The sequence below is a fragment of the Acomys minous genome (genome assembly GCF_964271855.1).
Source record: "Acomys minous genome assembly, chromosome: 19".
NCBI classification, from domain to species: Eukaryota; Metazoa; Chordata; class Mammalia; order Rodentia; family Muridae; genus Acomys; species Acomys minous.
In genome coordinates this window covers 7178151-7200868 of record NC_140499.1, presented here as the reverse complement: position 1 = coordinate 7200868, position 22718 = coordinate 7178151, and the positions used below count along the sequence as shown (strand labels likewise).

At 39.5% G+C, this 22718-nt stretch overlaps 1 protein-coding gene across 5 annotated transcripts in view; it reads left to right on the top strand.

The window, feature by feature from the left end:
- ECT2 (epithelial cell transforming 2) overlaps positions 1–22718 on the top strand; it is a 58044-nt gene that overhangs the window by 16168 nt on the left and 19158 nt on the right. For 3 of the 5 annotated variants that reach the window (XM_084768846.1, XM_084768847.1, XM_084768849.1), the window contains 11 exons: positions 2086–2308; positions 3790–3926; positions 4411–4530; positions 6600–6668; positions 8931–9041; positions 9912–10008; positions 12703–12784; positions 15209–15287; positions 15651–15770; positions 20022–20160; positions 22421–22575. In XM_084768846.1, coding sequence (XP_084624972.1) covers positions 2086–2308; positions 3790–3926; positions 4411–4530; positions 6600–6668; positions 8931–9041; positions 9912–10008; positions 12703–12784; positions 15209–15287; positions 15651–15770; positions 20022–20160; positions 22421–22575 — 1332 coding nt within the window. The remainder of the gene's footprint in view (positions 1–2085; positions 2309–3789; positions 3927–4410; positions 4531–6599; positions 6669–8930; positions 9042–9911; positions 10009–12702; positions 12785–15208; positions 15288–15650; positions 15771–20021; positions 20161–22420; positions 22576–22718) is intronic. The other 2 variants (XM_084768850.1, XM_084768848.1) reach the window with 1 other exon arrangement.

Here is a 22718-nt window from a genome sequence, read left to right as displayed (position 1 = left end):
GTATACATACATACACACATTTTTTTTCCTGAGACAGAGTTTCTCTGTATAGCCCTGGCTGTCCTGGAACTCACTCTGTAAAACAGGCTGGCCTTGAACTCAGAGAGATCCACTTGTTTCTGCCTCCCAAGTGCTGGGATTAAAGGCCTCCCACCACCCAGCAAATACCCATATTCTTTGTTTATGTAAATTTAAGTGAAACTATGCAGTGCAACTAGTTTTCAGATAGCCTGCTAAGTGTTATGTTACCTTGATACAAAGTCATTTGGGAAGAAGGAACCTCAATTAAGAAAACATTCTCACCAGATTGGCTTGTGGGCAAGCTATGTGTATATTGTTAATTTCTGTGGAAGGGCCCACTTTGCCGTGGGCTGTGCTACATTTAGGCTGGTGGTCCTAGGCTCTATAAGAAAGCAGGCTGAGCCAGATGTGGTGGTGCATGCCTTTAATCCCAGCACTCGGGAGGCAGAGGCAAGCGGATCTCTGTGAGTTCGAGGCCAGCCTGGTCTACAAAGCAAGTCCAGGACAACTATAGCTACACAGAAAAACCCTGTCTCAAAAACCAAAAAAAAAAAAAAAAAAAAGAAAAAAAAAGAAGCAGACTGAGCAAGCCTGTAAGTAGCACTTCTTCATGGCCTCTGCTTCAGTCCTTGCCTCCAGGTTCCTACACTGACTTTTCTGGCTGTAAGATGAAATAAACCCTTTCTGCACCGAGTTTCTTTTGGTCACGGTGTTTCTAAGACATTTACCGTAACAAGTTATTCTCTGCTGGTTTTTGATGATACCATCATCAATAATATCAACCTTGTCTTTAGAAACTTACAACCTTACTAGGCCACATGTGTGTTACACCCGAATATTGTGTTCTAGAATTTCATTCTGAGAGACTCTGCAGGATAGACTAGCACGACTGAATGTTGAACCAACATCCTAGGCTACTCACGTAAGGACATTAGCTAGAGGTAAGGAAACCTTGAGACAACGTTAAAATGATAAGTAGGTGAGAATGTGTTTTTTTTTTTTTTTTTACAAATTATGGGGGAAAAACCCAACAGTTCAATGTATAGGGAGACATGAAAGTTCTTAATATCCTGAAGAGCCAAGTATTTATCATTCAGAATTAAGAGTCATTGCTGTTACATTAAGAGGATGATTTTCCCAATAGAATGTAAGCAATCTAGTTTTCATGTTGGATCTCAATGAAGAGGACCATTATAAATTCTAGGAGGATTTATGAGATTGTCTTCAGTGTGAGATTTAATAATTTTGAATTGAGGAGCCAGGATATATGCCCATAATCCTGTTACCCAGGAGGCTTTCGAAGAAGGTTTTCAGTGAGTTTGAGGCCAGCCTTGGTAATGTGGTGAGGTACCCCTGGGCTATACAGAAAGGCCTCACTGAAATGAAAGTAAATTTTGGATGGTACATTGACTATGAGGTATTGGACTTGCTGTTGCCTCTATAGAGTCTATGTGATTATCTCCCTGTGTTCTCTAGACCCTTGTTCTTGATGAGAAGTTCTTTAAAGTGTAAATGTGCTGTAGGAGCGCTGAGAGAACTCGGCCAACGCACTCTTGTTTAACATGCATATTGTCAAGTGTGCATTCTGTTCCTTCTCTGCTGTATTGAGACACAAGGAAAATAACCTGTGGCTCATCCTCGCACGGTTCATGCCCTAAAAAGAGGAGCTACCATACAGTGGAGAAGGTGCTATGAAAAAAAGAGGTATTCATTCGCTTTCCATTTATAGTTGGTATCCTTTTTTCCCCCAAGAAAGGGTTTTTCTGTGTAGCCTTAGCTGTCCTGGACTCGCTTTGGAGAACAGGCTGGCCTGGCTCTCACAGCAACCCACCTGCCTCTGCCTCCGGAGTGCTGAGATTAAAAGCATGGACCACCACACCTGGCTCTATAGTGGTGTCCTGACCATTCTTTTTTAATGAAGTGTCTGAATTGTCTAGTGCACTGTTAAGATTGAAAAACTTTTGTACAACATTCACGGGTTTGTCATTTGAGATGTATGTGGTATGTTCTTGTCTCAGTCAGAACCATCATAGTAAAGTTAAGCTTTTGTGCTTTTGATTTCAGGCTAACACTCCTGAGCTCAAGAAATCAGTGTCTCTGCTGTCTCTAAATACCCCAAATAGCAACCGCAAAAGACGAAGACTGAAAGAAACACTGGCTCAGCTCTCCAGAGAGGCTGACCTCTCACCTTTCCCTCCCCGTAAGCGGCCCTCAGCAGAACACTCCCTCTCTATTGGATCGCTCCTGGATATCTCCAATACACCCGAGTCTAGCATGCACTATGGAGGTATTTCACACTCTATAAACTAACCTTTAAAACGGAGTGAACTGCAATGACTAATAGAATAAATCCCTACTACAGAGAATCAATAGGAAAGGCTTTTCTCTTAATTTCCTCAAAATCTGGGCAAGGTACAGATACACCCCTGTAATTCCAGGACTGCGCAGGTGGAGACCAGAAGATGAGCTCAAGACAGTCTGGCCAATATGAGGCTCTGCTTTAAAACAAAACAACAAACATCTAGAAAAGAAAAATCCCATAAAACAATCAACTATGCACGATTGTTTACTGTATGCCTTTGTGTGTTTATAAAAGGTGGTGTCTGTTTCACAGGCCACTGAACTGAGGTTCAGGGCATTTATGACCTGCCCAAGGCTGTAGCTGGAGAATGACAGCTATTTTAAAAGATTTTTACCCCTTTGAGACGGGTCTCATGTAACTGAGGCTGGTCTTGCTTGCAGCCCTGATCCTTCTCAAGTGCTGAGTTTATAGGCATGCACCATCACATCTGTCTTAGAATTATAAGAAATGCTATGGGGAGCGCACACCTTTCATCCTAGCGTTGAGGAGGCAGAGGCAGGAGGATCTCTTGAGTTTAAGGCCAGCCTGATCTACAAAGAGAGTTCCAAGAAAAAAAAACAGAAAGAAAGAAAAATGCTATGGAGGAAATGAGGTAGAATGAATAGGTAGACTGACGTCAGAGGAGGGTGATGTCACTTTGTGTTGAACTGTCAGGAAGACCCCTAGGATTAACTTTTGATTACCAGAGTTTCGCTGAGAATATGTAGCATTTTCTAGATTTAAGATAGAAAAAATAAAAGCCTTTGACTCTATAGTATTCTCTACTAAGTGGCTCATATGCCTTTCCATTACATCTCCAGCCCAGGTTTGAGACGGGAAGTGGAATAACACTGTAGTCCAGGGTGTTCTGAAGTCATGGCCTTCCTTCAGCATCCTGAGTGATGAGCTAGCAGCATGTACCACTGTAGCTAGATTGGAGACATTGCTTAAATAGCCACGTAACAGTTATAACACCAGTAGCACAAACCACTCTAGTACTTTAGATTTTTCTAATTGCCTTAATTGTGACCTAATTTCTAACCCTCTCCCAGCAACAACAAACTTGTGTATTTTAGTTTAGAATCCAACCTAGGATACACATTGTTTTTATCATCTAGTTTCTTTTCATTTAGAGAAATTCCTTTTAATTTAATGACTTTGGCAAATTTGAAAAGTATAAACCATTTATTAGTAAAACGTCTGTCAGGTTTTTAATTGCTATTGAGATTGAACCTGGAACGTGACTCACATATGCCAGGTGAGCTCCTACCACTGAGCTATGATCTCCGCTCAGAATGTCATTGTGTTTTTCTTGCCTTGTTCCATGAGGAAATTGTATTTAATAGAACTCTCTATGGTGGTGTTACATGTATAAGTCTGTATACAGTTTAGATCTGCCTTCCATTTGGACCTTTCTTCCTTTTCAGAAACACCGAAGTCTTGTACTAAGTCTTCTAGAAGTTCTACTCCTGTTCCTCCAAAGCAGTCAGCCAGGTGGCAAGTGGCAAAAGAACTCTATCAGACCGAGAGTAATTATGTAAATATACTGGCAACAATTATTCAAGTGAGTATGTGTTTGGTTGTACAATGATTCCTAATGTTTCCTCTCCTGTAAAAGTAGCATTTATTTATTAAATGTCATTTCTGAGGCTTACTGCCTGTTTGATAACCTGGGCCTAGTCCTGGAAGCTAGTCTGGACAGTCTATTCTTGGCCAATAACTACAGCTAGGTTCTTACAGCTTTCACTTTGTTATGATACTGCTTTATATTTAGAAGCAATAAGATTTTCTGAAATATGTGTTCTAGAGAAATTGCTGTAATTAATGTTCCATATATGTGAAAAAAGGTAGTTTGAACAACAGCTGAGAAAATGTTATGAGAAAAATATATGTTATGCATGAAAATATATGTTATGAGAAAAGATTGTCAAATTTAGGAAACACACTTTCTCTTGACTTTATCTCATGTTGTCATTGTTTATCGTAACTGTTTATAATTTAGCTTTTTTTTCCTCATAGTTTGCCAAAACGAGGTTTCTCTCATTTAGTTATTTCAGGTACCCTTAGAAGAAGAAGGGCAGCGTGGTGGACCTATTCTTGCACCTGAGGAGATCAAGACTATTTTTGGGAGCATCCCAGATATCTTTGATGTACATATGAAGATAAAGGTAAATGTGCAATTACAGGTCCATAGCTTCCTTTTCTGGGAGTTGTATATATTTATTGTAACATTTTGGGTATTTCAGGTTTTTTTTGTTTTTTGTTTTTGTTTTTGAGAGACAGGGTTTCTCTGTGTAGCCTTGGCTGTCCTGGACTCTCTTTGTAGACCAGGCTGGCCTCGAACTCACAGAGATCCGCCTGCCTCTGCCTCCCGAGTGCTGGGATTAAAGGCGTGCGCCACCACGCCCTGCTGGGTATTTCAGTTTTGTGTGTAAAACTTACATGGTGGTCCTCCTTGTTTGGGGGTGGGGGGAATTACAGGTTTAAGACACCACTCTAGGCTTAAATATGGTAATGTCTGTAGTTAAAAGAATTTTTTTTCTCTCCAGACAGGGTTTTGCTGTGTAGCCTTGGCTGTCCTGGACTCGCTTTGTAGACCAGGCTGGCCTCGAACTCACAGCGATCCGCCTGCCTCTGCCTTCCCAGTGCTGGGATTAAAGGCGTGTGCCACCACGCCCTGCTTTTTTTTTTTTTTTCTTTTGGCTTTTGGAGACAGGGTTCCTCTTGTAGTCTTGGCTGTCTGTAAACTGCTGGCCTACACCTCACAGAGATCTACCTGCCTCTGCCTCTAAGTGCTGGGATTAGAGGCATTCTCCACCATGCCCGTCCCAAGAAAAAGAATTTTTAAGACATGCTCTATTATATGTGTATGACTGTTTTGCTTGCATGTTTGTGTGCACACCACAAGTGTGCGTGGTGTCCGTAGAGGCCAGATGCAGGCATTGGATTCTCTGGAACTGGAGTTACATGTGTGGGTGCTGTAAATTGCATCTGGGTTCTCTAAAAGGGGAAAAAGGGGCTTTCGAACCCTGAGCCGTCCCCGCAGCTCATTCAAACTTGTTTTAATATTTTTTTTGTGTTAGGATGACTATGAGGAATTTTATGGACCGGGCATCACCATGTTATGGTTGATAGGCTGCATCTAGCCCTGTTTCTGTAAAGAGTCTATAGTATAGACTCTTCATTTCCATACTGTCTTTTTCCTACATTGTATTTGATTATACTCTTTTCCCTTCCCCTCCTTCCAGATGCTCCTCACCTGCCTACCTACCCAACTTCATGTTCCTCATCTCTCTTTTTTTTTTTTTTAAAGAATAACAAATAAAACCCAACAAGACAAAAATATACCAAAGCAAAACAAAAAGCCCACTGTGGAGACCACTTTATGTTGACCAACTGCTTCTGGGTATGGAGCCCGCCCTGGGGTGTGGTTGGTAAACCCAGTGACACTCCATTGCAGAAACCTAATTTTCTGTTTCCCAGAAGGTAGCAGCTACAAATAACTTCTTGGTTAGGGGTAGGACTTAGGTTTATTTCCCTGTCTCAGTGATGCGATGTTGTCTGGCTTGTGCATCCTGCCACAGTCTGTGAGGTTATGTATGTGCTGTTGTACTGTGTCTGGAGGAAGCTGTTTCCTTGCATTCATCCACCACCCCAGCTCCTACAACATTTCTGCCTCCTCTTCCACATAGATCTCTGAATCCCTGAGGAAGGAGGTTTGAGAAAGGCATGCCACTTAGGACTCAATGTTCCAGCCTCTTCACTCTTCATTTGCATATTTTGTGTGGTTGCTTCTGTTCTGCAGAATTGAGTATGAGTAACAGAAGACATATGGTCTTGGAATATTTACCATCTGTCCCTTTTAGTAAAATTTGCTTGACCCTGCTACAGGTTATAATTTTTAATGACTTGTGTTAAATTAGTTGCTAAAGCAGCAGGATTAAAAATAGCCTTTTCATAATTAATAAGGCCAATCAGTTTTATAGTTAGTAAGACAAAGCATTGATCTATCAATCATGTTAGGGAATGAGGATTGGTCTTCCTGACAGTGCTATTTATATTTTCTTAATTAATTCAAAGGTTATTTTCTTTGTAGACAAAATTTAATTCTTTGTTGAGACAGGAAACTTACATATAACTAAGTACTGCATAAAGTGGACTTTTGTTTTCCCTAGCACAAGATCTCATAAATGTTATTAGTTGTCGAGTTTAAATGTTTCCATTTGTTCTGTTTCAGGATGATCTTGAAGACCTTATTGTCAACTGGGACGAGAGCAAAAGCATTGGTGATATCTTTCTTAAATATGTAAGTGTTTGTTTCATAGTTTCAAGGACTTTAAAGAGTTCAGGTTTAATTAGTATCTCTTTAAGAACTGATAGTTCTTAAGAAAATGCCATTTAAAGATTTCACATGGTTATAAAATAGGTTAGACTTTACTTGACTTTTGAAATATGCTTTCAGAATGTCCAGATGAACACAATATCATTAGAACACAGTTGTATAGTGACTTTTATATAAAATTGTTTGCTAACCTCAAAAGATTATATATTCATGATGAAAAAAACCCTTTGTACATGTATATTTTTACATACACACATTACGTACATATGTATGTGTACACATATGTGTGTGTACACATATGTATGTATATATATATATGTATACATATGTACCAAAACCCACACACACACACACACACACACACACACACACACACACACACACAAACACACACACACACAAACACACACACACACACGATACCTCTTTGTCTGCTTTTGTTGAGTTTGTTTCCCCAATTAGAATTAAAACCATAAAACCACATATCTGAGTGTGTGCTTGCTGAGTGTTCATCACACATTGTAGTAGGCGAGAAAAGAAACAAACTCACCATTTAAGGCTAGAGGTCAGGGTAGGTCAGTGTTGGAGTGTTTGCCTACAGTGCATGGAGCCGAAATGCAATCTCTAGCACTGTTTTGTTTTTAAGCCCTTCAACAAACAATTATAAAAAATAGACAAAAAGCAAGATACAGTTGCATATATTTTTCCTTACAGCATTTAGGAAATTAAGGGTCAGGACCCCCCCCCCCCCCCCACTACATAAAGAGATCCCTCCCTGTCTCAGGAAGCAGACAAAAACCATGTAGCTTAAATTTAGGAAATTACTTATTTTTTTACTAGGTGTGTGGCTTATATCTTTAATCCCAACACTCAGAGGCTGAGGCAGGAGGATTGCTATGAGTTTGGGGCTTACCTGACAGAATCAGACCCTGTCTTAAAACAATAACCAAAACCCAAAAACTAGAAATATTTTCATTTTCATGATGTCTTGTGACAAAGAATGCTTGATGTGCTTTCTGCTTTTTGTTTTCTGAGGCCTCTTTCTCATCTTTTTATAGATAATTGTTCAGGTTGTTTGCGGATTCTAAACATGGAAGTCATTAATATATTCATTTGATGACTATTAATATGTTTAATTAGCCAAGACAGTTTTTGTTTCTAAAGATTATATTTTTTTGTTTTAATGGTATTTATATATGTGTGTGGGTATGTGGCCATGAGTGCAGGCAGATTCTTGGAGAGGCCCGAAGGTACATTAGAGTCCCTGGCATTGGAGCTGCAGGGTGTTATGAACACGTTCTGCCCCATGTGAGTGCTGGGCACTGAACTTGGGTCTGCTGCAAGAGCAAGGCGTTCTCTCAATAGCTATGCCATCTTTTCTACCCTCCCCCCACTTTAAAAAAAAAGATTTATTTTTATTATTATGTATACAGTGCTCTGCCTGCATGTACATCTGCAGGCCAGAGGAGGGCATCAGATCACATTATAGATGGTTGTGAGCTACCATGTGGTTGCTGGGAATTGAACTCAGGACCTGTGGAAGAACAGTCAGTGCTCTTAACCTCTGAGCCATCTCTCCAGCCCCGCCTACCCCCCTTTTAGGTTGCGTGTTTTGGGTAATGTGATTGGAATTTTAATAGTGACCTGGATTCTTTAACAAATGATAACATGCATTTTTAGGCTCGCTATAGACTAGCTTTAATTTAGTTTAATTTAGTCTGAAAACAGCTTTTAAATGACAAGTTGTCGGTATGTGTCGTCACACCCAGATTATATGGTGCTGGAGATCCAAATCCAAGATTTTGTGTTTACTAGGCAAATACTTTATCAACTGAGCTAGCTACATTCCCAGCCTGAGACTCAAAAATGTGTCCTGTTTTAATGAGTGTATATTTGTGTCTTTATTTGCTGGTTTTTTATCATAGAATGTGTGTACCAGATGATACAGTTTGAATAGTAATGAAAAAATGTTTTGAGGTGAACTCTCACTCTGATGCTGAGGATGGGGCTTGGTAGACCACTTTGGTCTATTACTGTCAATCCTCTTGACCCCCAAGACCACCAATTTATTTGTAAAACCCATTTCTGTTCTTAATAGAAATTGTGCAAAAACTTTAAAATGTTTTCTTTTGCATATAAATCCCATTGTGGTTGTAGATTGTGTCACAAAGATTCATTGTCTAAGGTTGGCATTTATAACAAATTGTTTTTCCTTTTTGTTTCTAGTCAAAAGATTTGGTAAAAACCTACCCTCCATTTGTTAACTTCTTTGAAATGAGCAAGGAAACAATTATTAAATGTGAAAAACAGAAGCCCAGATTTCATGCTTTTCTCAAGGTAATATAAATTTCTTTCATAGAAAGATCTGAGAATCACTTCTGAAAGAATTCTTTAAAAATAATCTTTAAAAGATTAAAGTAAAGTATAATGTAAGAACACCTTAGTACTGGTCTTAATTTCAGTTGTACCTATCATGTTTAGACTTAGATGATTTTGGCATTTTACACAGCAGAATCCAGCAGGCAATTGAATGAATAGAATGTTATATGTTGTTTGATTTGTTTCGGCTTTTTTGTATTGATGGGGATTAAACCCAGGGCCTTGCATATGGTAGTTCATATGTAGTTATTTTAAAATGAAATAATGTTATCCATGTTTAATTCTTGAAACACCCAGTGAGGCTTCAGTGATACTGTATTGCCTTTAATGATTGTGTTTTTCTACACCAGTGTTTTCCTTTAACCAGTGTGTCAGCGTAATTGGTATGTCAAAAATGTTACAGTCTTTATCTACAAAAGGCCATATGCATACAGTTGTGTAGAGGAGCACACTTTTTTTGGTAACATGTTAGCCTTTATTGACCAAGAGAATTTTAGGCCTTGGAAAATTACTGAGTTGTGGTGATGTGCCTAAGAACAGCTGCCATCCTCCATCTGCTCCATGAATTCTTAATTCGTTTATTGACTTACCTGTGCACCAGTTCATGCTAGTGCTTGTGCATGATGTGCAGGTCAGACGTTTTTTAACCTTTGATCCTGTAGCTTCTGGGGCCTGCTTGGCATGGCAGCAAGTGCCTTTACCTTCAGAGTCATCATAACTGCTGCCTCTTTTCTATTAATTCTGGACAAGGACATGTGTGATAGAATGTTTTGAAGTTTTGCACAAAACTTAAACTATATTTGTATGTAATAAATTACTTCCTTTTAGATAAATCAAGCTAAACCAGAGTGTGGAAGACAGAGCCTTGTGGAACTTCTCATTCGGCCAGTACAGCGGCTACCCAGTGTTGCTTTACTTTTAAATGGTACTGGTTTTGCCTGTGTTTTTGTTTTTTTGTTTGTTTGTTTTTTGTTTCCTTATTTTTTATGCAGTTTTTTTTTCTTTTTTTTCCTTTTTCTTCTTTGAGAAGGTGGGTCTTCTGTAGGCCAGCTGATCTTGAGCTCATGGATCTGAGGATGACCTTGAATATCTGCTTCTACAACCTTCTGAATGCAGAGATTAATACCTGCTTTATATAGTGTTGGAGTTCCAGCCCGCAGCTTCGTGCTGTCTACCAACAACTCCACCCTCAGTCGCAATACTTTCTTTTTGAAGAGTTGATATCTTTACTTTTAAAGCTTATTAGGTCTTAGCATTAAAGTTTGTTTTTTATATAAATAAGAAAAATTTTGATAATCTTGAGAAGCAGTCTCAAAAGCTACAAATACTCATTTTTACCTAATATTGTTTGTTGTAACACTGGTCTTCTCTTAATGCTTAGAAGCTCTTCATGTTTCCTAGTGTCACTATTTATACATCTGTTTAATTAAGTAACAAAATTCCCACAGAAACATCACAGGAAGAGGATTCATACAGTCCAAGTTCCTAGTCCTCTGAATTTTAGTTATGTTTTTTACATTTGAGGTTTATACCTTTTTATAAAAATTGGAGTGGGGATGTAGGTGAGTTGGCAGAGTGCAAGATCCGTAAGTGTGGTTCTGGGGGCCTTGAAACAGCAGGTGTGGTGCTGCACTCGTCTGTGCTGGGAAGTGAGAGCAGAGGGTTAGCGGTTCCAGTGGCCTGCAGAGAAAGTTAGGTATCCAAGGCCCATCTCACGTTGTTTAGTATCACGTGCAGCCTACATCCATTTATGTTAGCACTTAAAGCTGCAAGTATTAATATGTTTTTCCATCACAGGTTTTATGATTATATTTACTCCTGTCTAAAAAGTGTATGTTTGTCATTTATACTCAGTTGACTAAAGCAATATTTTTTAGGGTAGTGATACTTTTTAGTGTTAATTTTAAAAATTAAAGTATGAAGCTCAGGAATATAATTTATTGATTATTTGTTTAATCTCTTTTCCCCTGCTCCCAACAAAATGTTTTGGTTGGTATAAAATGACAGAGCTAAGAAAAAAGGGGGGATCCTTTCTTTCTTCTTCCCTTCTTTCCTTTATTTTTGGGGCAGTCTCACTTTAGCCCAGGCCAGCCTTAACTCCGGCATTCCTGCAGCCTAAGCCTCCTGAGTGCTGGGATAATAGGTGAGAACCAGTGCATGGCTCCCAGAAAGGCTTAATAAGTAGAAGTCTGTCAGAGAGTTTTCTAAGATGAACTCCTAAGCCTTTCCATGCGAAGCCGGGCGTGGCTTGGTAAGAGTGTGTCCTGTGGGGCACAGGGAGCATAGTGAAGAACCTGACAGTAGCCAGCACTTGGGAGGCACAGGCAGACTTGAACTATGAGTCCAAGGTTAGCCTCTTGAACTTAGAGTGACCTTACAGCAAGCTAACAAACAACAACAAAAAGCCCCAAGCCAAACAAAAACTGAAAACCTGGAGAAGCAGTCAGCATGTTAGATACGAACCTCTATAACAGCACAGAGCTTACTCTTACGGTATTCAAATGTTCTCTGTGATGGATGGGGCTGTGTGCTCCCAGAGGACATTTAAACAATGTGGCAGTGTATAAGATACGTGAGGATCATCCAGCCCTGTAGAGAAAGCTTGAGGAATCCAGGAGTCTCCCAAGTGTGACTGAAAGGCAAGTGACAAAGTAATGTTAAAAGAAACATGTTACATATTCTGAAAATTAAATCAGTAGAAAAGATTGGAAACTTTAATGGAAAAAAGACAGTGTTTTAGAGAATTTGGTTAAAACTATTTTGATTGTTTAAAAAAAAATGTGTGTGGTGGTGGTAGTGGCATACATGTGAGTTTGAGTGCCACAGAGGCCAGAAGAGGGCATCAGATCCCACAGAGCTGAAGTTGTAGGACTGAGCAGCCGAACTTGGGTGCTAGGCCCTCAACTCAGGCCCTCTGCAAGTATGTGCTCTTAGCTGCTGAGCCACCTCTGCAGCCCCTTGTTGTTTTATTAAAGACAGTGTAGCCTTGGCTATCCTTGAACTCACAATGTATTTTAATTAGGGCAGTTGGTGAGCTGATGTTAATACTGTGGCACCTCCAATTAGGTGTATTAATAGGTGGCCTACAGTCATATTTTCATTTCTGTCTCTCAAGTGCTAGAATTCAGCACCATAATGCTAAGGAATAAACAAACCTAGGACCCTGCACATATTAAGCAAGTGTTCAGCCTTCAAACTGCCTATCTAGCCATTGGGCATTTGCAGAATAGGCTGCCTATAACTGTGCTGACCTACCTCTAACTCCTGAGGGTACAGATCTACTCTACTATTCCTGGCCATAAACTCCTTTTCAAAATAAGAATTTGTTTTTAAGAATAGCTAACCTGCCGGGTGTGGTGACGCACGCCTTTAATCCCAGCATTCGGGAGGCAGAGACAGGCGGATCGCTGTGAGTTTGAGGCCAGCCTGGTCTACAAAAGTGAGTCCAGGACAGCCTAGGATACATAGAAAAACCCTGTCTCAAAAAAACCAAAAAAAAAAAAAAAAAAAAAGAATAGCTAACCTGTATCAAGATTGGTGTATTTAAGGCAAAGTATAGGTAGAAAACCACTGAACTTATTTAATCATGGAAAAAGAACCCCATATTTTATTATTACAGATCTTAAGAAGCATACAGCTGATGAAAATCCTGACAAAAGCACTTTAGAAAAAGCTATTGGCTCATTAAAAGAAGTGATGACGTAAGCAATTTATATTTTATTTAAAAATGTTATTTCTATTTGCGCGCACGTGCGTGTTTGTGTCGCCCTTGGTTCTCCGAGCCCTGGGGAAAGCTTGCTCAACTGGAGCTGCTCTGCAGCCTGAGGTGTGCCATGTGGAGGCTGGGAGCATTGGGCGGAGGGAGTAGCAGGACAGCTTACTTTGGCCTCATCATGGAAATCTGTGAGGTGCCTCCACGGTGTCTCTTGAGCAGGTGGGGGCGTGGTTGGGGAGGGCTAAAATCACAAGCCAGAATGAGACAGCCAAAAACAAAACACCAAGCTTTAATGTGCATTCTAACTCTCATGAATTCTGTGCAGAGGGGGAGTCAAAAGCAAAAAATAAGAGAGAACAAGAGAAGGGTGACAGGGGACCTAAATCTCCAAAGAGAAGGGACAGAAGAGCGGCCAGAGAAAAACAACCAGCAAAGGTGACCAAAAGGCCACCCCAACTGGAGAGCCTGGAGATTTTAAGTCCTGAGTTGTAAAAGAGAAGGGATGGTCCCAGCATATTGCTTCTGTTTACAGTAAGAATCCGAGACCCTGTCTCAGGAACAGCCCCTAAAGTACAACCAGATTTATGACAATTTTCACTAAATAGCTTACTGGCCTGCTGAGATCAGAAGGGACGCACTCCCCTTTTCCTGAGCCTAGACGGAATGGCTCTCTGGGAGGGAAGTGGACATCTACCTCAGTCCAGCAATGGTGTGTGTGTGTGTGTGTGTGTGTGTGTGTGTGTGTCTGTGTGTGTCTGTGTGTGTCTGTGTGTGAGAGAGAGAGAGAGAGAGAGAGAGAGAGAGAGAGAGAGAGAGAGAGAGAGAGAAAGAGAGACAGAGACAGAGACAGAGACAGAGACAGAGACAGAGACAGAGACAGAGAGACACCAGACAGACAGACAGAGACAGGCAGAGAGACAGAGACAATCTGTTGGTCGGGTTTCCTTCTGCCGCTTGTACATGGGATATGGGGGTTGAACTCTGGGTTGTCAGACTTGCATGCTGTAAGTTTCTTTTTCCTGTAGATCCATCTTGCTGGCCTGTTTCTATGCTTTTCTTATTGGATTTAGGCTGGAAGCAACATCTTTGTCATAGAAAGAAAATTATTAATAGCTTACTTTTATAAAATATCTAAATTATTTCTCTGATAGTATGGTTAGAGTTAAAATGATAAGTATTGTAAAAAATATATTGGCTTAAATACTTATTTCTGACATTAATTACATGTACAGAGACAGTAATGGAAATTTGAAAATACCCATAAATGCAAAAATAGACATTTTTTTCCTTGGGCCCTAGTGAAAGGCTTTTCCATGTCACTCACATGCATATGGTCTTACTCTTTGGGGGATTTTCTGATTTCAATTAAATTCTGATTTACAAAGATGTGTTTCTGCAAACCTTGCATTTATAGGCCCTCTCACCAGCAGAACTTTTCTTTTTCCTTCTACTACTTTTTATATGTCTTTACTTGAATACATTTTCAAATGTTAATTAAACTTCATTCAGTGAAAAGATTTTTTTACACATTGTTTAAATTCATGGAGTTTCCTCTCATGAATATTCTCCTGTTGATCAAGATCCTAAGTCTATATAAGTTGTCCTACATGACTGACTTTCCAAAGGCTCCCTGCCGATGTTGAGCAAGGTATAAGCTCCAGATGGACACCCCCACTCCCAACACCACCACCTCATGGAATTTCCTAGTGACAATAATGTTCTGAACTTCAGTAAGATTTGCACCCTGAGTGGAGGCTTTCTCACATTTTACCAATGACCTATAAGTGAAAGTTCCCATACGATTACATTCATAAACTGTTCACTGTGTTAATTCACAGTGTCTAATAAGACACGATTGCTAACTAAAAGCCTGGTCCCATGAATATATTCTTGGACTTTTTACACTTATGCATTTTAGGAAAATTCTTTGTTTTGACTGATTTTTTTTTTCCTTTTTTTTTTTAAACTGATTTTTAGTTTTGGACACAGGGAAAAAGGCAGGAGGAGACTCTTGGACCATCCTGTCGAGAAGCAATAGTTGTAGTGGTTTTTTCTTTTTTTTCTTTTTTTCTTTATCTCTTTACCATGTGACTTAAGAAGAAGGCATAAAGATTTACCTGAAAGTATGTTTCAGACTTCTGAATTTTGTTACCGTCGTGTATTATACAGTCTAACTGTATTTTAGAAAGTGTAAATAGTGAGTAAAATGCTTCACAATGAAACATAATATTCTGAGATACGCTATGGAGTATTTTTTAATATTAGGATGTTTTGAAAGAATATTTATCTGATTCATGAATCAAAAGGCACCCACATGAAAGTCAGGCTTTCTGACATGAGATTTATTTGTGTACTGATTTCATGTGTGTTTTTAAAAGAGGTTTTTACAAAACAATCATTAATTTTTCAGACATATCAATGAGGATAAGAGAAAAACAGAAGCACAGAAGCAAATTTTTGATGTTGTTTATGAAGTAGATGGATGCCCAGTAAGTATTTTTTGGTAAATACCATTGACTTTTCTGCCTTAGTGAGGTTTCTGTAGTTTCAGTCTAAGCAGTCTCAGGCTGCAGAGATGCTTCGAGGTTCAGAGCACTTGCTGCCCTCAGAAAGAACCTGAGTTTAGTTCCCATGTCTGGTGACTCACACGCTGTGACTGCAGCTGCCAGGGAAATCAACACTTTCTTTTGGGGTCTGAGGGTACCTTTACACACATAGCATATATGCAAAGAGACATGCACCTAAGAATAATAGAAACCGATCTTCAATAATAAACAATCCTAGCACCATTTTTGAATGACAGCTTGTAAAAGTTACTTGGTAATATTTGACCACGTTATTAATGTTCACAGGCTAATCTATTATCTTCTCATCGAAGTCTAGTACAAAGGGTGGAAACAATTTCTTTAGGTGAACATCCATGTGACCGAGGAGAGCAGGTCACTCTCTTTCTCTTCAATGACTGCCTCGAGGTAAGTTCGTACTCACTGTAATTTAATATTGATGTATTTTGTGATGTCTCTAAATATTTAAAATAAAGCTTTGAAGTACAATATAGGAATTTGAGGTATGTTCAGTTCTTATTATTTTTTTTTTAAATTAAGATCAGTTGCTGATTTCATATTGTGGAATTCTTTTGGAAGAAAGTTTAATACTAAATTTGATAAATTTCCAGACTAATTTTAAGTGAAAATTCCTTACAAATAAATGCTTAGATCATGGGTTTGGGGGACCTTGTATTTTTATGTGTATTTATTCACTATCTACACATTGGGTTTTTTGTTTTTTGTTTTTTTTAATTGTTAGTCGATTTTTGCAGCCAGGATGAAGTCAGTTGAAGAGCTTAACTTGATAACTTAGGACCATGAATCCCTTGATTTCTTCTTTTCCTACTTCCTTAGTATCTCACTCTGTGGTCCAAGCTGGCCTTGAATTTTGGGTGGTCCGTCCGCTTCAGCCTCCTTGAGTCTTGGGATTACAAACATGAGCCACTATGCCAATTGGAGTCTTTAAAATTAGAAGGTTTTATTGATGAGATGTAGTAATTCTAAATCCACAACTAACGTGTCTATGCTCAATATTTTCTTCCCAATAGTACCTCACAGGCAAATATTGAGTAATTAACCAATTTAATGAAAAGAAGTGTCTTAGTCAGGGTTTCTGTTGCTGAGAAGAAACACCATGACCACAGCAAGCTGGGGAGGAAAGGGTTTATTTGGCTTGCACAGCACAGTTTATCATCAGAGGAAGTCAGGATAGGAAGTCAAAGCAGGGCAGGACCTTGAAAGCACGAACTGATGCAGCAGCTATGTTCCTTACTGGTTTGCCTGGTAATAGCTAGCTGTTTTGTTTTGTAGTTTTTTAGTGCAACCCATGACTACCAGCAATGGCTCCATGCACAGTGGGCTAGACTCTCCCACATTAATCACTAATTGAGAAAATGCCATACAGGCTTACCTACAACCTGGTCTTATGAAGACATTTTCTTAATTACGTTGTTAGATGATACTAATTTATGTCAAGTTGACATAAAATTATGTAGTTTTGGTAGAAATTAATGTAGTTTTCTTTATTTCAAAAAAGAAAAGATGTTCATTTGGTAAAACAGACATTAACAAGAAAAGTATTTGATATGTTTGTTATTGGGTAACTTCTGTTGCCCTCAACAAAGTGAGAGCTTGCCTTACCTTTGTCTTTAAAGTCTGTCCATTCCTTGATCCCTTTCTGTGTTGTTTCTCTTAAAAAGCTGCCTTCTTCCATCATGTACCCTATTTAAAGTGTAAAAACACTAGCCAGTTTTAGACACCAGGCCAGGCATAGAGGAGCTTTAGGTGCAGTAAAATCTTAAGGAAAATCTACCTCTGTAAAACAGCCTTGTAGAGGTTAAGAAGTGATACTTTCATTTGCCTAGTAGTAACATTAACAAAAAGCACAAAATAGTGACAATCTGATACACAGTTGACCATGTGGAGTGAAAAAATTTATAAAGTCTTGCAGTAGCTGATTGTGAACTACCTGATCCCACTACAGTAAGAATGTCAACCTGTTCTGCCTTTGAAAACAAGGTCAGAGCCGGGTGTGGTGGCGCACGCCTTTAATCCCAGCACTCAGGAGGCAGAGGCAGGCGGATCGCTGTGAGTTTGAGGCCAGCCTGGTCTACAAAGGGAGTCCAGGACAGCCAAGGCTACACAGAGACTCTCCCCACCCCCTCCAAAAGAGAGAAGGGGGGGGGGGAAGAAAAGAAGGTCAGGAGTCAATCTTAATGCCATTTTACTTGACTTTACATTATCAGGAGGCTTAGCTGTGTATAGTTTGACTTTTTCTGTTAAGACTTTGAGGTTTTTCCTTATTGATATCTCTTGGTCTGCTGGCCCCATTCTATTAGGTTGGGTTATCTGGATTTCCTGAATAGTTTGTAACAGAATTTATCTTTCCTTTTTAGTACAGCAGTGATTTGTTTTGATTTTTAAAAAATTATTATTTTATGGGCCCTTCATATATTTTATCATAATTGGCTCATTGACTTCCTTTCTACTATAATTCTCATTGTGGGCAATCCCTGTACCTTCTCATGCCTCGACCTCTCAATTTTTTCTCCTTATGGATCCAGTGACTTTTGTTCCCCTCCCCTGTCCTAGTCAGAGTTGACATTGCTGTGATGAAGTACCATGAACAGAAGCAGCTCAGGGGAGAAAGGCTTACCCTCCATATCACTGTTCATCATCTTCTCTCACAGGGCAGGAACCCAGAGGCAGGAGCTGATGCAGCAGCCATAGAGGATGCTGCTTACTGACTTGTTCAGCCTGCTTTCTTACAGAACCCAGGACTGCTCGACCAGGCATGGCACCACCCACAATGGGCTAAGTCCTCCCCCATCCATTACAAATTAAGACCATGCTCTACAAGCTTGTCTATAGCAGGATCTTATGGAGGCATTTTCTCAGTTGAGGTTCCCTCCTCTTTGATAACTCTAGCTTGTTTCAAGTTGACATAAAAGTAGCCAGCAATCCTCTTAGCCTCTGTCTCAGTTGCTTGAATAGAAACTGCTGTTTCTGCTTTTTATTGTTTATTTTGAGTCTAGCAAGGACTGTCCTTGTAATCCTCTTGCCTCATCCTCTTAGTTTATTCATTACTGTGTATGTACCCATATTATGTGCGGCACATTATTTGTTATATGTACCCACAGCCCAGATGCTTTAGTTTGAAGGCAGGCTGTTAGGCTTCCCAGGCTGCTTTGAGCTACCTTAGCCTCTCAAATGCTAGAGTTACAGACGTGTATCACCATGCCTGTTCAGCTGCTGTATTTCTAAAATTAAAACTCATAGAAAATTTGAAATAAAAATAGTTACTTTTAATATTCTAATACTTTATAACATAAAAACCCAGAACAATCACTGTACTTATACATTAAGAACAGGTAAATTTATCAGTTGCATCTATACTGTCTAATATGACAGATGACTAATGTTAAACATAATCTAGATTTAAGATTTATTTTCCAGTTGAATGTTTTGTCTGTGCTTTGAGTTTTTAACCTTCATTTATTAATGTGCCACCAATTTTAATAGTCTTCATTTTCAGCCATAAGCCTTAAGCTGTTATATTTTTGTTTAGCTAAATAAAAAGCATATCCATTCATTGCAGAGAAATTAGAACCTCTGCTGCATACTTTCACTATGCTTATGTAAGTGAACCTTTAGTATTTGGTCTATATATGTGATATGTACAATAGACATTTCCATATCTGCTTTAGTGACATTTTGATACATAGATAACTCATCTTATTCATTAGCCCAATACCAGGTAATATATTTTAACTGTATTTGTCATATTCATGATGACCAATCTCAATTCAAGTAACTATTTATACTCATTTTATGTTAATGCTTTTCAGTAAACCCTGCAAAGGAGACTTCTTTTTTTCTTTTTTCCTTTTTTTTTTCCTTTTGGCAAAAATCTCAATATATCACAAATCACAAGATCTTTCTGATTTTGCTCTTCTCCAGTTACCTATCTCTTCCTTTTGCATGGTATCCAGTTAAGGTAAAGTTATAGCCTAATTCAGCACTTTGAATTTATAATTTTTCTTGCTTGTGTGTGTGCGCGTTGTTGTTGTTTATTTTTTGAGACAGTCTCACTCTAGCTCAAGGTCCTGGAAATGAAGGTCCTCTCCTGCTGTAGCCTCCCAGAGCTGGGCTCTCAGTGTTGAGCGTGTGTTTAATTACTTCTCTGAAGCTTCCCTTTGTAGTATTAACGTGAGCAATCATGAGAACAGGAGCTATTGAAACTTCCTCTGTATTCTTCTGTTACCAGGAGATGTGTCAAATACTTACTTAAGCTAAAATTAACACCATTTTGAGCGCTAGACAGTGGCCTCAGAGCAGCCGTCCGCGCCTGAGGTTTGGGGGTTTGGTTCAGGACCCCTGCTGTTGTCCCACGTGTTCTTGCCGTGCTTCTCGTCCTTCCGTGCTGGGGACCTCTTGCACTCCCTCTCCCTAGGCCTGTTTTTCTGGTTGTGAGCTTTCCTAATACGGACGTGAGCATCTGGCTACACAATTACATGTGTGCTTTTTGTCAGTCTCTTGCTTTTATCGCATAGTAACTGGAATGGCTAATCATCAGATTAGTTGCATATAGATTTATGTGATTGGTGCTGTTATTTTTAAATGTGTGAAATTTTGGTTTTATCACAATAATGATTATGAGTTTCCCTCTACAATCAGATAGCGAGAAAACGGCATAAAGTTATTGGTACTTTTAGAAGTCCTCATGACCGCACCCGGCCGCCGGCTTCTCTGAAGCACATTCACCTAATGCCTCTTTCTCAGATTAAGAAGGTGGTAGACATCAGAGAGACAGAAGGTAAGCTCACAGGGGAAGCATTCCTTAAATAAGAACAGCTTGTTCTCTTGACACTTAGGTTTACTATTGTAATTTTTTTTTAATATATAAATTTTCTTCAAATGTAGCTCACCTCTCTGAAAGTAATTGTTCTCATACAATCAAAGCTTACTAATTGATAATTCATCATAATCCAGAAGAGGTCACTAGTCCTGTTCTGGACCATATATGTTAACATAGTTTCTCTCCAATGGTGCATTTTAGGGTGTCTTCTTCACATCCCTTTAAAAAAAGTGTCTGTGTGCTACATTCATATAGTGACCATGGAGGCCAAAAGAGGGCACCAGATCCAGCAGGACTGGAGTTAAGATGGCTGTGAGCCACTGTGTGGATGCTGGGGATGAACCCAGGTCCTCTGGAAGAGCAGCCGCTGGAGTCTTAACCACTGAGCCATCTCTCCTGCTCCAGGGATGTTTCTAAGATAGATACTTGGGAAGGGAGCTGTGGGAATGATGACAAGATGGCTCAGTTTGTAGAAGTGCTTGCTGCCAAGACCTGAATTCAGACTTTGAAACCCACATGGTGGAAGAGAATAACTCGCTTCCACAAATAGTCCACTAAAACATGCATAATCTGGGAACAGACAGCCATACAACTTTTTAAGGAAAGATAGATATTAGGAGTAGATGTATGTGAAATAAGTGGCCCACAGTAACTGGTAGGCTTAGCATGGACTCCAGTATGTACGTGTACACACACACACACACACACACACACACACACACACACACACACACACACACACAAAAGATGGCTGTGGCGGCTCACTCTAACACCAGCACTTGGAAAGTAGGAGCAAGCGGCTTTCTGTGAGTTTCAGTCCAGTTATGGGTATGTAATGAGACCTTGTCTCAAAAATGAAAAATAATGAGAAAATAAGTAGGCGTGTGTTTGTGTGTGTGTGTGTGTGTGCATGCACGTGCGCACACCTGTGTGTTGCATGTGTGCCAGTTTTTCTCTTTTGCAACCAAATTTCTGAGATAGTCTATAGAAATATCTTGGCTGATAATTTTTGGTATTTCATGACGTTCTCTTTTGGTCTTACTGTTGTGAACTGTGATGACATGGTTCATTATGGCTGGAGCCTCATTGCTGAGTTGTGAAGAGGAAGCAGTCAGGGTCCCACAGTTCCCTCAAGGCATGTCCTCCGCCATCTAAAACCTCCCACTCATGCCCAGCTGGAGACTGAGCCTTAACACCGTTTTTGGGTGACATTCCTCATCCAAATTACAGTATTGTTCTAAGGCAAACTTTTCCTTTTAACTTCACTAGCTTTAAGTGATTTTCTATAGGTCTGAAAGGGCCAAGATGGACATTTACCTGAAGTGATGCTATCTAGCTAGCTTGTGCTTGGTGCTATGTGTTCGTGGTCATGTTTTAGGTAACATCTTTTGTTCCTTTAGTAAAGTTAAGTGCTTTCAGTGACCCACTGCTGAGCTGTCAAGCATGAGCCTTTCCTTGTATCATGTGTGTCGCTGGTGATCAGACCCTGTGCTCCTGACCCCCATCTCTCAGGCACAGTGACTTACAGAACTAGTTCTTTCAGCCGTTCAACTCCATATTTATTAGAGCATGCAGTGAGACATATATTTAAATTTGGGGCAGTTGTAGTTTTGAAAGAGTTCATATTGAGGGGTGTCTTGAAGATAGAAGTGGGGGAGGTGGAGAGGCTGGTGAGGTGATTCAGTAGGTGAAGACACTTGCATCACACCTGATAACCTAGCTCAGCTCTAGGGACCCACGTCACGGGGAGAAAACTCCTACAAGTAGCAATTTAATGTTTGTTTTCAGTTTTTAAAATCTTTTTTAGGATTGTTTTAAAAATAGATTATTTTAGCATCTCAATTACAAAGCAATTATGTTTGAATATTTGTATACTTCTTTGAATATGATTTATGTAAGTTGCTGGTGATTCATGCTGTTATTTTTATTTTGAAACTTAAATGCTAGAATACTAAGACATTTTATCTATTTTTTTAATTATTGAGAAATTTAAATATCACAGAGAGTACTATTTCTTTGTTTTCAGATTATTTTGGTTCCTTACATAGTATATATGATTATAATTCTTTCCAGTGCTTCAAACCACTGCAGAGATGGTCCCTTTTTAGTTGAAGAAAGCAGGGACAGGGAGGAGAGCTACTGGGTTTGGGTGCTCTGTGGAAATGATATTTCTAGACAGCCAAGGGTAACGCTGTCAATGGTTGTTCTGGCTTCCTAGATTGTCATAATGCTTTTGCCCTGCTTGTGAGGCCACCAACAGAGCAGGCCAACGTTCTGCTCAGCTTCCAGATGACAGCAGAGGAACTTCCAAAGGAAGACTGGTTGAAGATGCTGTGTCGACATGTTGCCAACACCATTTGTAAAGCAGATGCTGTAAGTTCTTAAATGTGTGTCACATACAGGCTGACTGACTGACTGTACATTTCTAATGACAAGGTAACTGTGGATGGAACAGAGCCTTTAGTTTTATTCATATACTTAAAACCTAGTTTGTTTGGGGAAAGGATTAAAATTTT